The 12,981-nt window shown below is 42.4% G+C and overlaps 1 protein-coding gene across 5 annotated transcripts in view; it reads left to right on the top strand.

The window, feature by feature from the left end:
- Window positions 1-1,167: 1,167 nt before the first annotated feature.
- Window positions 1,168-12,981, top strand: part of nyap2a (neuronal tyrosine-phosphorylated phosphoinositide-3-kinase adaptor 2a) — a 78,425-nt gene continuing 66,611 nt past the window's right edge. For all 5 annotated transcript variants that reach the window (XR_013901482.1, XM_026191738.2, XM_080289138.1 and 2 more), the window contains exons 1-5: window positions 1,168-1,712; window positions 4,348-4,467; window positions 4,622-4,838; window positions 5,231-5,541; window positions 8,051-9,085. Coding sequence is in view for 4 of the 5 variants with exons in the window: in XM_026191738.2 (XP_026047523.1) it covers window positions 4,636-4,838; window positions 5,231-5,541; window positions 8,051-9,085 (1,549 nt within the window). In the remaining variant the exon portion in view is untranslated. The remainder of the gene's footprint in view (window positions 1,713-4,347; window positions 4,468-4,621; window positions 4,839-5,230; window positions 5,542-8,050; window positions 9,086-12,981) is intronic.

Raw genomic sequence — 12,981 nt, forward strand, 5'->3', positions numbered from 1 at the left:
GATGATGATGAAGATGCACTGTGTTGTGAGAATAGGCTGAGACCATCATCCATCCATCCTAAAGTCTGTCCCAGCTGTTGTGTGTGTGTGTAGGGGGGTTTAATTACAATTAATTCTAATCAGTTAACTCTTACATCCCCAAAAGTTATCGCCAATCTAACCATAACCCTACTATCGTGTGATATGGGTTAATATAATGTTAAGTCACCAGTCAGTCTCTGAAGGACGAGGATATTCAGTGTTTTTGTCAATAAAAAATATGCCTGATAAGCCCTTTCACTGTAATTTTTGTATAAAACAATAAAAATAAGCCCTGAAAGAAAAAAATAAGCTGCTCAGAAATAAATTCATGTCAAACCAACATTATATAATCATGTGACAATTGCAGTGGCAAGTAATTGGGCAAAAGCAGGATGATGTCATGCTGTTGTGACACACAGAAAGAAGGAGGAAGCCACCTGAAAAAGAGGAATAAGAAGGAAATAAGGAGCCAGGAAATGCAAGAGGATCTATTCTGTCTCTTTTGTTCAGTGCTTTTTTCTGTCCTGTTGTAATATTTCACGAATGTGACAGCGACAAACACAGTGGCTCCTGATTTCCTTGCACCTGACTCTCTCTGAGATGATGTTTGCACACTTAAAGTCATGTTTCAGATGTGGAGGAAAACAGACTCAGCAGACACTGAACACTGAATGAAGAGGTTCTGGTTCTAGTAGTGAGAAGGTGGTACATGATATATAAAGACACAAGTTTTATTTGTTTTGGACCTTTGGGTGATGATGGAGGGGTTCATGTAGAACAAAGCAGTCTGAAAAATGGAGCCAAGCCTTAAGTGCTGCCTATCTGATCCAGACTTTTACGTCCTTTCTGGTTTTTGTTTGTTTGTTTAGTATCTCCTGTTATGGGCTTTTATTTTGTGTTTTATACTATTTTGTGGACACTTCCTGCTCCCAGTGAAAGGTGTCAGTAAATGTGGGAGCTGTGACATCACACAATTGTGATAAAGTATTGTGTGGTATCATCTATCTCTCTCTCACACACACACACAAACACACACATTTACACATTAAAAACACGCTGCTCTCTCTCTCATCATTCTTCTTCACCCTCCTTACCCCCCACCCCCACCCACCCTTCAGCAATAGGGGGAGGAGCCAGCAGAGTAAGGATGCTGTCAGGTTGCTGTGGTTTCAGCCTCTCGTTTCTTGTGGCGACCATCGTCAGGGATGTGTGTGTGTGAGGGTGAAGGGTGTGTGAGTGTGACTGTGTGTGTGTGTGTGTGTGTGTGTGTGTGTGTGTGTGTGTGTGTGTGTGTGTGTGTGTGTGTGTGTGTGTGTGTGCATTTGAGTGGTGGTTATTGCAACTGTAAGGATATATGAATGAAGAAAGGCGAAGAGGAAGGAAAGGAAGGACGGGGGAGGAAAGTGGCATTGAAGGGTGGATCTGGATTAACGTCGATGCAGACAAAAAAATCTGTCATTTCCTCTGAGCTGCAGAGATCTGAGAGGACAACAGAAGCCTCATCACTCCATCTTTGTTCCTGCAGAGGGAGGACTGAAGGAGGGAAGGAAGGAGTCGAGGACCAAAAGGGGGAAAGAAAGGAGGACTGAAACAAGGAAAAAATAATAGGAAGCAGGGAAGGAAATAGGATCGAATCAGGGAAGGAGGGAGAGTAGGAGGAAGAGGGAGTCTGAGTCCTTGCTGGTCATCAGGTAAGGCTCCTCATTCAGCTTCAGTGTCATCTTCCTTCATCTCTTCGGTGTTTCTGCTTGTCTCCGAGCTGCTGCTGTTCCCACTGACAGTGTTCAAAATATCCAGTTTCTTCACATCCTTCTCGCCTTTCTGTGAAACCTGAAACGGCAGCATTTTACTTCAATATGGCTGCCATGTTGGGGTTAGAGTAAGGGAAAACTTCATTTGATTTGCTTTTATTTTGAAGGGGACGTCTGTCAGTCATGAGTAAACAGTGTAAAAACAAAGGTGAACACACCTAAGAAGACAAGGTCAAAGTTCAGATTGGAAGTGATTCTGTGTAAACCGTGTGTGTGTGTGTGTGTGTGTGTGTGTGTGTGTGTGTGTGTGTGGGAAGGTTCATGCCTAAGTCAAAGAGATACAGCCAAAGACATACTTATCATATTCTTACCCCTGTTTTCTCCCACTATCAGAGAGTTGCTCATTAAGCAGTTATTCTTGCTGTGGATACATCACTGTGTTTCACCTGTGATGGACTACTGACCTGTCCAGGTGTATCCCACCTATACTGGAATAGGCACCACCCCACATGTTCCAAAGTAGGCTAAGGAGTTAAGGATAATGCGTGGAAGGATGGATACATATATGTTAATGGATGGACAGATGGATGGATGGATGGATGGATGGGTGCTTTAGACAGAATTAGTGGATAGAGGCTATAAAATAAAAAACTGGAATAAACTCAACCTTCAGGGTGGTGTTCCCACAGAAATAAATAGGTGGAGCAGCACCGTTATCAACTAAAAACACTCAGTGCTGAACAGTGCCTGTTGTACTGTAGGTAACATGACTTCACTACCATCTGACAGCAGAACAGTTCCTGTTTTGAGCTTCCTGCTGTGAGGAGTATGGTATTCCTGTTTCCTCCAACAAACACATGCTGGTTACGTTAACCTGTGAGCCAGAAGGAGTGTGTGGTGGGTCAGAATCTGTAATGAAGCTGTATGTGTTAATGTGGGTGGTGGTGTAAAGGACTGAGTAGTCAGTAAACCTCTCAGGAGGCTGCTACAACTCAGAGTGTGAAGCAGCTCCACCTTGACAGATCCTAAAGGGGAGACCCTGAGTAGCAAATCTGAATCTTTCCCCTCATCCTCTCCTCGTGTCTCCTCTCTCACCCGCTTACAGGATGCATTACATCATTCTCCTGTGAGAGATGCTGCTGTTGCTAGGTTACTGCCAGCTGACTCCCTGTTCCATTTTTAGATGGATGCTGAGAAACAGAGAGGTGGGGGAGGGGATCAATATGGCGAGATGAATTCAAAGCAGTACTTTATTTAAAAGTCAGAGAAACAAATATGAAGCCTTCATGATAAAGATGAATAAAAGTGAGCCACGTTCCTCATATTCAGAGGATTACTTTAATAAATTCATACAATACAATACAAATTTATTTATATAGCTCATTTAAAAACCAACGGTATACCAAAGTGCTTCACAATAAAACAGCAGGTTAAAACATGAATAATATTGTTACAGCTGGGGACCTAAGGACACCGGAAGACACACAGAAATGACACGGAGAAAGCAGGGCAGGGAAACGCTGATTAACGCTGATTAACATTGAGTTACACAGAGTAATGCAGACGACGCAACGAGGAACACAGGCAGAGACACACCATAAATACACACAAGGTAATGAGGGAATGACACACAGGAGGGGGGCACAGCTGAACCTAATTAGACACAACGAGACACAAACCTTCAAAGTAAAACAGGAAACGCACAGACTGTTTTACAACACAAACTCAGGGACACGAACAGAGCACAGAGGGAAGACACAGGTAGGGCTGAGAAACACTGAAGCACTAAACACAAAAACCAAACCTAAGAACTAATACAAAATCAGAATTAACACAAAACACAAGGTGATGCCAAAAGGAAACACAAAACGCTGGGTCAAAATGACCCAGGATCATGACAAATATAAGACCAATAACAAAGTACTGAATATGCTAACAGGTCAATGGCACTAATTACACAAGAATAAAAGTGAATATCAAATCAAACTTGCTAAAAACAGACAGGTTTTAAGTAGAAGAACAAAATAATTACATTTCAAAGATCATATAAAACCTTGGCTGGTTGAAATGAAATGTATCCTGGAATACTTGATGAAGCAGAGACGAGAACACGTGTTTGTCGACAGTGAACTCTCACTCTGTATTTGAAAATAAAAAACGAAGATGTCTGATCTGAACGATTAGAGCTAAAAGTCACTGCTAATGATACTGCTGCTGTTCAGAGCCAGATAGCTTTATGCAGCTTACCCACACAACCTACCCACATGGTCAACGTCACTAATATAATCACTAATCGCAAATACTGTTGCATGTCAAGGCAGAGATCAACAAGCAATAAGTTCAAGGAAAAATGTATACATTAATAAAATAGCAAAAAACAATTCTTCGTTACGAATAAACAGCTGTTTATTTTATTGTTTGTGCACGACACCTCAAAGAGGACTACATTATCAGCATTCCCCGGTGTCCGGACATTCACAGGTGGGAATCCAAAGACCTAGCTGTGCAGAAGAGAGATGACTAAAACAGAAATCAGTCACAATAATCCAGAAATGTGTTGTTTTTTTGTGGGCAGGCTAACATCACCTGAACTGTCTTGCTTCTGCTCTGAGGCTTCCTGGTTGAACTGAACAAGATGTGAGCAGATGTTACACGAGCCAGCGTTGCTGCTTTCCAGCTTCTAACCAGTCTTAAGGTGGAATTCATGAGTTATACTAAGAATCTTTGGCTTACACTCAGAATGATGATTGACCTTTGATCTAACGAGTGGCCCTGCACCATTCAAACATGATCTGCACTGCCAACAGGAACAAACACTGTGAACTGATTTTCTCTGCTCTTCCTCTCAGGTCATTAGGGAGTCATGACATCACAGGAGGAGGGATCTTCATTCAGGAGGTTTTTCCAATACGTGGAGGACAGTGGACTTCGAATATACGATGGTCTGGTGATCCAAAACGCCTCCGACATTGCTAGAGAGAGCGACCGCATTCGCAACCAGACCAATTGGACCTACCTGCATGAAAAACACCAGAAAAAAAGACGGCAGGAAGAAAGCATCAAGAGGTAGAAAGCATCAAACCTTAAAATGAGACCATGTTGTTTCCTGTAAACTCATCTAAACCGCAATAGAAAACTCTTAAGCACACAGACCTCATATGGGCTTAGATACGGTATACTTCTGGTAAACTGGATGTCTGTGTAGGTACTCAGTCATCCAGGTGATGGTAATCTAAGGAACTTGAAACCAACTGGACTTCTTTAAGTTTTATAAAAGAAGTTTAATTAGGTCTGAGAGAGAGAGAGAGATATTTAGGACATTTTTTTAGTGTTTTAAATGTAAATAAGAGTTTAACACATCACCACTTCAGAAACATTATGAGTGTCTTGTATTTGTTTTACAAGCTGTTGTGTTATCGGACAGTCACACTAACATGATCTCCCTTTGGTGCAACCAGGATTGGTGAGGATGTTGCCGCGGCCTCGGATGGGGCGTACTCTGGGAAACACTTCAGGATGGGTTTCATGACGATGCCAGCTCCACAGGACCGATTGCCCCCAGCCAACCAGGGCTTCACCGTCAGATCGCAGTCCCTCCACTCAGTGGGCGGAGGAGAAGATGACTCCAGCAGCAGCCGCAAACAACCCCCACCCAAACCTAAGAGAGATCCCAACACCAAATTGAGCAGCAGCTCCGAAACTGTGGATGGGGGTGGAGTTACAAGAAGAGACCACCAAGACACCAAAGAGAAGCTAGAACAGGCTGAAGGTGAGTCATTAAAACCACATGTCTCACATGGTGGAGATCTGGGCACCAAATTAGATCTGCATGTTCAGGACTGATGTTCAGGTGATGGCCACAACAAGGTCTCATTATAAACATTGTTCATGACCTCCTATTGGTCCATGTGGCGTTGTTGAGGATGCTGCCGTGGCCTCAGATGGAAATTATTCGTAAGGAGAGGTTCAATGTGTTTCACTTCACCTGACTTTATTATTAAAGAAGTGTGTGAAGCCTTTTCTTAGACCTTTAAATGAAGACACTGTAGGGATCAGAATCGAGAACCAGTTCTCCAGAAGAACCAGTTCTCCAGAAGAACCAGTTCCTAGTAGTTGAATTCTTTGGAATTGTTCAGCTGCTTGTCTCTTGATCCCACCGATCAATTCTTGCACTTGCGCTACAATCAGGTGATTTCAGTTGTAGGAGGAGGAAAAGAGTAGGGCAGTTTACAGCATGCATATGAACAGAACTTTTATTTTTATTGCATTAAAGGACATGAACATGATGGTAAAGTGCAAACTGCATCCAGGACAGAAACAGCTACACTGTGTTGCTAACACAATCTCAGCTCTTTGCAAACACCTGCACAGACAGAACAACACTGCAGCCAAGTGAGCCGTTATTTTGGGGCTGCGGTGAAGCCAGCTGCCAGTGAACTTCATCAGGTAACAAACGGATGAGCAGTCAGGCTGCAGCCTTCGTTTTTACCTGTTATTTGTTTTGTTTTTTAATATAGTTATATTGCGCCAAATCCCAACAACAGTTGCCTCAATGTGCTTTATATTGTAAGGTAAAGACAATAATAGTAATAATAGACAATAAGGGTTTTTATCTTTGTTTTGTGCTGTCAGCTTTGTGTTCTTACCTAAATACTAAGAGAACGATCATATGTGTGTCCTCTTTAGGTTAGAGATCTCTGTTGGTGTGTAGCTGTAGCTATAGGTTAATATTGCTAAATGGTGATCATGAGACTCCAAAAATCAGAGTCCTGGCCTGACAAGGTAGCTCTTCTGTGTTGTGCCATTCTCTTAGCCAGAGGTTTGGTTTCCCCGATGTATAAATCCTGCCAATCCTCCTGGCACTTAACGACGTACACTATGTTACTCTGTTTGTGTCGGGGGACCTGATCCTTGGGGTGGACCAATTTTTGGCACAGCGTGTTTTGGGATTTAAAACAAAACGCTACATCCAGATGAACAGAATCAACTTTTGGAGATTTACTTACCTAGATGATTGAGCATGCATCAAGACATGATCATGATCATTTTACTGAGAAATGCAATAGTATTAGTAATAGTAGAATTCCTTGCCCCCTGACCTCAGAAACATCACTTCTTGCCCCCTTTTTAAGTCCACCTATTCAAGATAGCTTACTCTGTATAACTTCCCCATGCTCTTAAACTTTGTGTTATTATTGTGTTCATTTCCTGTTTTTATGCTTGTCTTATTTGTTCTGTACAGTGTCCTTGGGTGTTTTGAAAGGCGCTTTTGTTATGGTCCTGAGTCTGGTGACTCAGTGTTTTGTGTTTCTTTATTACGATCTTGTTTATTCTGATTGTGTTTTCCATTAGGATTTGCCAGGTTTCGTTAGGTTTCTGTTCTGTGCCTGCCCTAGTCCCACTTTTCTGTTTTCCTTGATGTCCATGATGTTATTATGTGTGCTCATGAGTATGTGTCTGTTAAGTTCTGTGTCTCGTCAGTTTATTCAGCGTCAGCCGTCTCTCCCAGCTGTTTCTTCTTAGCTCTGTTTACCTCTTGTATTTAGTGTCTGCCTCCTGCCCTGCTCGTTGTTGCGTTGCACCCTCACTTTCACTGTGTGTTCTGTTTGCCAGCCTGCCTGCCTGATTAGTTTGTTCTTTATTCTCAGTTTAGTTAGTTTTTTGTTCAGTTGCTTTCCAGCAATAAAGCTGAATATTTTGAGTTACGTTTGCCTCCGTGAGTCCTGTATTTTGGGTCCTCTCTTCCTGCCTGCACACAGTCATGACAGCTTTTACATGAAATGTATTATTATTAGTAGTAGTAGTAATGTAACCAGTATTGTAAAGAATTACTTACTCCTGGGAGTAATTAAGTTATGTACTGCATTCATTTTAAGAATTACTTTTTTCAGTAATGACCCCGACATGGATCGCAACAAAGAGCAGAAATACCTCCAACATACACAGTATGTCATTCATGTGCATGAATGTAATGTCTTTGATATGCTGCTTAGAGATGGTGGTGACTTTCATAATGGAGTCAATGAAAACCAAGAAGTAATATCGATAATAGAATCCGATTCGCTAAATTCTTATCAATTCCCATCCCTAAGACTATATTGAAAAGCAGAAGATATTTTTATTGTATCCGTCTGAAGTAATTCTAGTTCTTCTGTCAGTAAGATGACTGAAAAAATGACTGCCCTTGAATTTGAAGTTTAAATAGTTCTCTAAGGAATTTGTAGCTTTCAGAAGGTATGGAAGAAGTGTTGTGACAGTTGTTCGCTCTCTGTCTGCAGCTCAATGTTTCCTGCACTCTGAAGATGCCTCCAAGAAGATGCCTCCACCTAAACCCAAAAGGAATCCCAATACTCAGCTCAGCACCTCCTTTGATGAGTGCTACATCCGTAACCATGGCAACAAGAAGTCTTCCTTGCAGTGGGACAAATCTTCATCCCAAAGTCAGAGTCCAGCATCCAGGGACACAGACGAAGAGGAGCCAGTTTACATTGAGATGGTGGGAAACATCCTGCGAGGGCTGAAAGGTCAGGAAGCAGAGGAGGACGACCAGAATGAATCGGTGTACGAGGAGATGAAGTACCCAATGCTGGAAGACTTTCTGCAGGACACAAATGCTGCCATCATTGACCCTGAAGCTTGGTCATCCCGCGGCTCACTCTGTGACATTCCTCCACCTTTCCCAAATCTCCTGACTCACCGCCCACCACTGCTCATCTTCCCACCTGCCCCCGCTCAGTGCTCCCCAAACTCAGATGAGTCCCCCCTCACCCCTTTGGACGTCACACGCCTCCCCATGTTAGAAAACGTCTCCTACAGCAAGTCGGGCAGTGTTGAACAGCCGCAGAGCTCCACTCACTACCGCAAAGAACGAGACCGGGACATGCCCTCCACTCATACCATCACATCTTCTGGTCGCTCCTCAGCTCCACCTCTCCCCTCCAGCCTTTACAAGTCATCCAGCACCACACACGGTGGTCACGGTTACCCCCGCAGCCAATCAGCATGCCCATCTCCTGTCAGCATGGGACGCTCGCTAACACCTCTGAGCCTGAAGAGGCCACCACCGTATGACACCCTGATGGCAGGAGGAAGTATGCCTCGCTCTTCATCTTCATCTTCATCATCTTCACACAGGGCAGGTGAAGGAGGGGCTAAACTCAGTAACTCCTCCTCCACACATGGGTCCATGCAGAACATGTCCGTGAGGTCACAGACTCCAACAAGTCCACTAGACGAACTCAACAACCTGTTTGCATCAGGTAGACAGGTGATGAAGAGGGGATCAGGAGGGAGGAAGAGCAGGGAGGGTGAAGGTAAGAGAGTTGCAGAGTATTGCATCAACACCATATTATACTACCTGATGCACATCAAGGACAAGGTTTGGTTTTTGGGGGTGCTGGGGGACTACAAGTCAGAGCAAGTAAACCTGAGGTCACATTCACAATAATGGCCCAATCCTTTAACAATGCAAACTTTAAACCTTAATACAATTTCAGCAGGTGAGACAAATAACCCTCCACCATGCAGTTGTTATGTAGGGGGGTATTATCCACAGAGACCAAACCAGCTTGTGTGTCTGGCTGTAAACATGTTTGTTTCTGCTGTGAAATTTTAACATGGAAATCTATGGGGACTGACTCACTGCTGGAGCCCCCGCTGGATGTATGAGGAACTGTAAGTTTAAGGATTTGAGCCTTGGCTTAATTTTAGTCCCAGAGGTTGATGACTGGTTGCTATTACCCAATGGTGCTCATCCACACGTCTGAACGAAAAGTATATTAAACAGTTTTACAAGCTGTTGTGTAACACTGATTACACACTGCGGTTTGTTATCTCAAATACAAAGCAAAACCCAGTCAAACTATGTTCATTATACAAATTAAGTTCAGCACGTTGAAGTGTCCAGTTTATCTCCCACTCTAAAACTGTAAAAGACGATAGAAAAACAGTGTTTAGCTTAGTGTTTAGCTTGTGCGTCTTTATTTACACTAGATAGACTGGATATGTAAAGCGCTTTGGGGTCCTTAGGGACTAGTAAAGCGCTATATAAAATACAGGCCATTTACCATTTATTTACACTAACACCCGCCAGCTTTCCTGAATGCCTCCTCAGTCTCTAATGGTCTTTGGGTCAGCTGCTGAGAAATATAATAAGTATAATAAATAAATATAAGGACAGCTGAATCTGATAAATTGACTAAGAATAAAAAAAATCACTCATTTGTAGTCAAATATGAGAGAATACTCAAAAAGTTGTCATTACTGCATTCGGTCTCCAGAGAGACTCTCCAGGGAGACTGTGTTGCCATGGTGACAACAGTCAGTTTACTTCAGCTCAATTAGAATCAAAATTGAACCTTCAGTTTAAGTCCACAAGATGTTTTTTTGTCTATATCATTGATTTACAATATTTAAACACCATATACAGTTGTGTATGTGGTTTAACCAATGTGTATACATTTTCACAGTAAAATATGTGAGTACAGCTACTGTTACCCAGATCTGCTGAAATAGTGAATGTATTTAGCCAATTTTACCTTCAACTGCACTGGAAAAACACTGCTAAAACTTTAATTGTCTAATTCTATTGTATTGGGTATGATGGCATTAAATTAACAGAATATATGAACAACAGACAGTGACTATAGTTATTTTCTGCTAACAGTATCTTAATTTTTTACAAATTTACAGCACCTAAATCTTCTAATGTACTGGTAGACAACCTACCAATGCATTAGGCATTTAGTTAGTTTTATCTGGGTGTACTGATAGCATAGAGTTTTATTTTTTAACAGCTTCCCTTTAAGAAGTACATCTCAGTCTTCTGTACTGCGATATCTCCATGGTGCAGCTAGGGCATCACATATTTCACATTAGAAAAATCACACAGCACACCAGCAAACAAAATGTCACAAAAGACATATTGATAATTTCCCCCACACACCAGGCATTGTGGAACTGGCTTGGTTTGTCCACAGTTTACCTTCTTTGCTTTCTTCTGACCACAGCTCATGCTAGGGCCTTCATCTGGGTTGGGGTTTTCTCCAAGACCCAGGTCAGACAGATTACTTTTTCTTTATTTTTTTAAATATTTATCTTTGCTATTAGGCACTGCATTGTTTTACTCACAGCATGAGTATTATGTAATTTCTTCTTCGTCCTCTTCTGTTTTACGGGCAGTTGGCAACCAATTTATTTGGGGAGGTACTTGCACTGCCCTCTAGTGGAAGTTATATTCTTGGATTTGTTGGATTTAATGGTTTTGATTCTCATTAATGTTTTCTGTTTATGTTATAGTCTTAGTTTATAGTCCTTAGTTTTCTGTTACTTTGCCTTCCCCGTGTTCCACATCTAGTTACTCTTGTCTCTGTGCTCCATGTTCTCCCTGTCTTCTCTGTCTGCCGTGTCTCCTTGTATAGTTGGTGTTTCCATGTCTTATATTTCCTGTTTTACTTTGAAATTCTTGTGTCCTGTGTTTCAGTTTTGCTTCCTCGCCGTTTTGTTCATGGGCTGCATCCTCCTGAGGACCCGGGTCCTCAGAAGGTCGGGTAGGCTGGAAGTAAACGGCTGTGGAATTGGACGGTCTATCTTTCTGATTAGCATCACCACTGTCTCGGTGGAGTTTAATAAACTCGGCCGTCTGCTCCTTGCTATCTAAAGTATAACAGGACACTGGAGTGAACTCTCGACTGTCTCATACTTCTGTTTAATCAGTTTTCTGTTTGACGTTTATTCAGCTGTGTGAAAACCACTCAAGGGATTAATAAAGTTTTATTTCATCTTACTTTAATCTCAGCCAAACCGATTTACTCACGAACAAATAAAACACTGAAAAAAGCCAAATAATAAAAATTTAGGTTGTCTAAGTGACTTATATATTACGTTTAACCTGAGTAGCGAAAGTCCGCGGTGATCTGAAAATGATGTGCCGGGAGTTGTGCCGTTCTCGGCGGCTTCAGTGACCCTCGAGCTCCCGGCTAGCTATCGAGCTGGTGGGTAACAGACGTCTCCAAAAACGTCGAAGCACTTTTGCAAATAAGTGATATCTTGATAAACCGAGCAGATATTTGAAGTTTACACAGCTACATTTTTCGCCTGAAAATATGTTAAAAGTTTATTTTGTGACCCAGAAAGATTAATAACAGTAATTTTAAAACTTAGTAGCGGCCGCCATTGTTGGAAACTGGAGTTTGGCTGGGCCGCGCTATGAATTCTGGGATATGGTGGGCCACGAAGGACACATCTGACCCATCCTTCAAATTCGGGGAAAAGGAGGACGGCTGCACTCGGAGGAGTCTACGAATTTGGACAGCCTTCGGCGCGTTGCTGTGATGAAATTGGCCTACAAATGCGGCCTCAGGAGGAAGCAGCCCATGAATTTGGATCAGAACCAGATCAGGATCATAGATCTGGAGCAAATCAGTTCTTGTATCAGCTCATCTGGCCAGGATTCACTTTGGATCTGTTTATTGTGGCTTGTTGCCGTTTGTTGTGGTCAGCAGTCCAGAGCTGACAACAACAACAACTACTGAGTATAAGTTAACATTGTACCTTCTAATGTCTGGTTAGAGTGTCTGAAACATCACACTTTTTCTCTGATAAACAGTTTAATTAAATTCTCGCACCTCATGAGAGTTTATTTACAAAGTGTTGGAGCTCCACTTCAAAGAAAGTTTTAATGCCTAATGACAGCTAACAGTGGAAAAAACAGCAGTTACTGTCAAAAAATTCACCTTGTGACATGGACGGTTCTCACTTGGAATATTGAACACTTGATATAACACTGACCGTGAGCAGTACAGCCACTGCGCAGTAGTCCAACACAGTGGTTTACTATGCATTTTCATGCAACATTTGAATAACACAAAATTAATAGTTTCATAATATGAAAATACTAGTGATGTCAGCGTTAATCTCATTAAAATGACGCTAACTCCATAACCGTATTAACGTGGCAACACTCTGTTAGCGAGTTAGCGCATTAGCGCCCCGTGTGCCCTGTGCGTGGAGTGTGTGTAGATACTCTGTTTTCCAGTGTCTCCAGAAGTGGTCTGCTAGGTGCTGGACTTGCTGCCATTGCTGCTTGTAGAGATCCTTCTCTGTAAACTTCCCCGGTGGAGGTGGTGCGCTTGCCTTTTGTGTAAGGAGCATAGCCGGGCTAGTATTTCAAGTGAGTCTGCATCTGAAGAGACAGGAACTACAGGCCTGG

The sequence above is a fragment of the Astatotilapia calliptera genome, chromosome 14, assembly GCF_964374335.1.
Source record: "Astatotilapia calliptera chromosome 14, fAstCal68.1, whole genome shotgun sequence".
NCBI classification, from domain to species: domain Eukaryota; kingdom Metazoa; phylum Chordata; class Actinopteri; order Cichliformes; family Cichlidae; genus Astatotilapia; species Astatotilapia calliptera.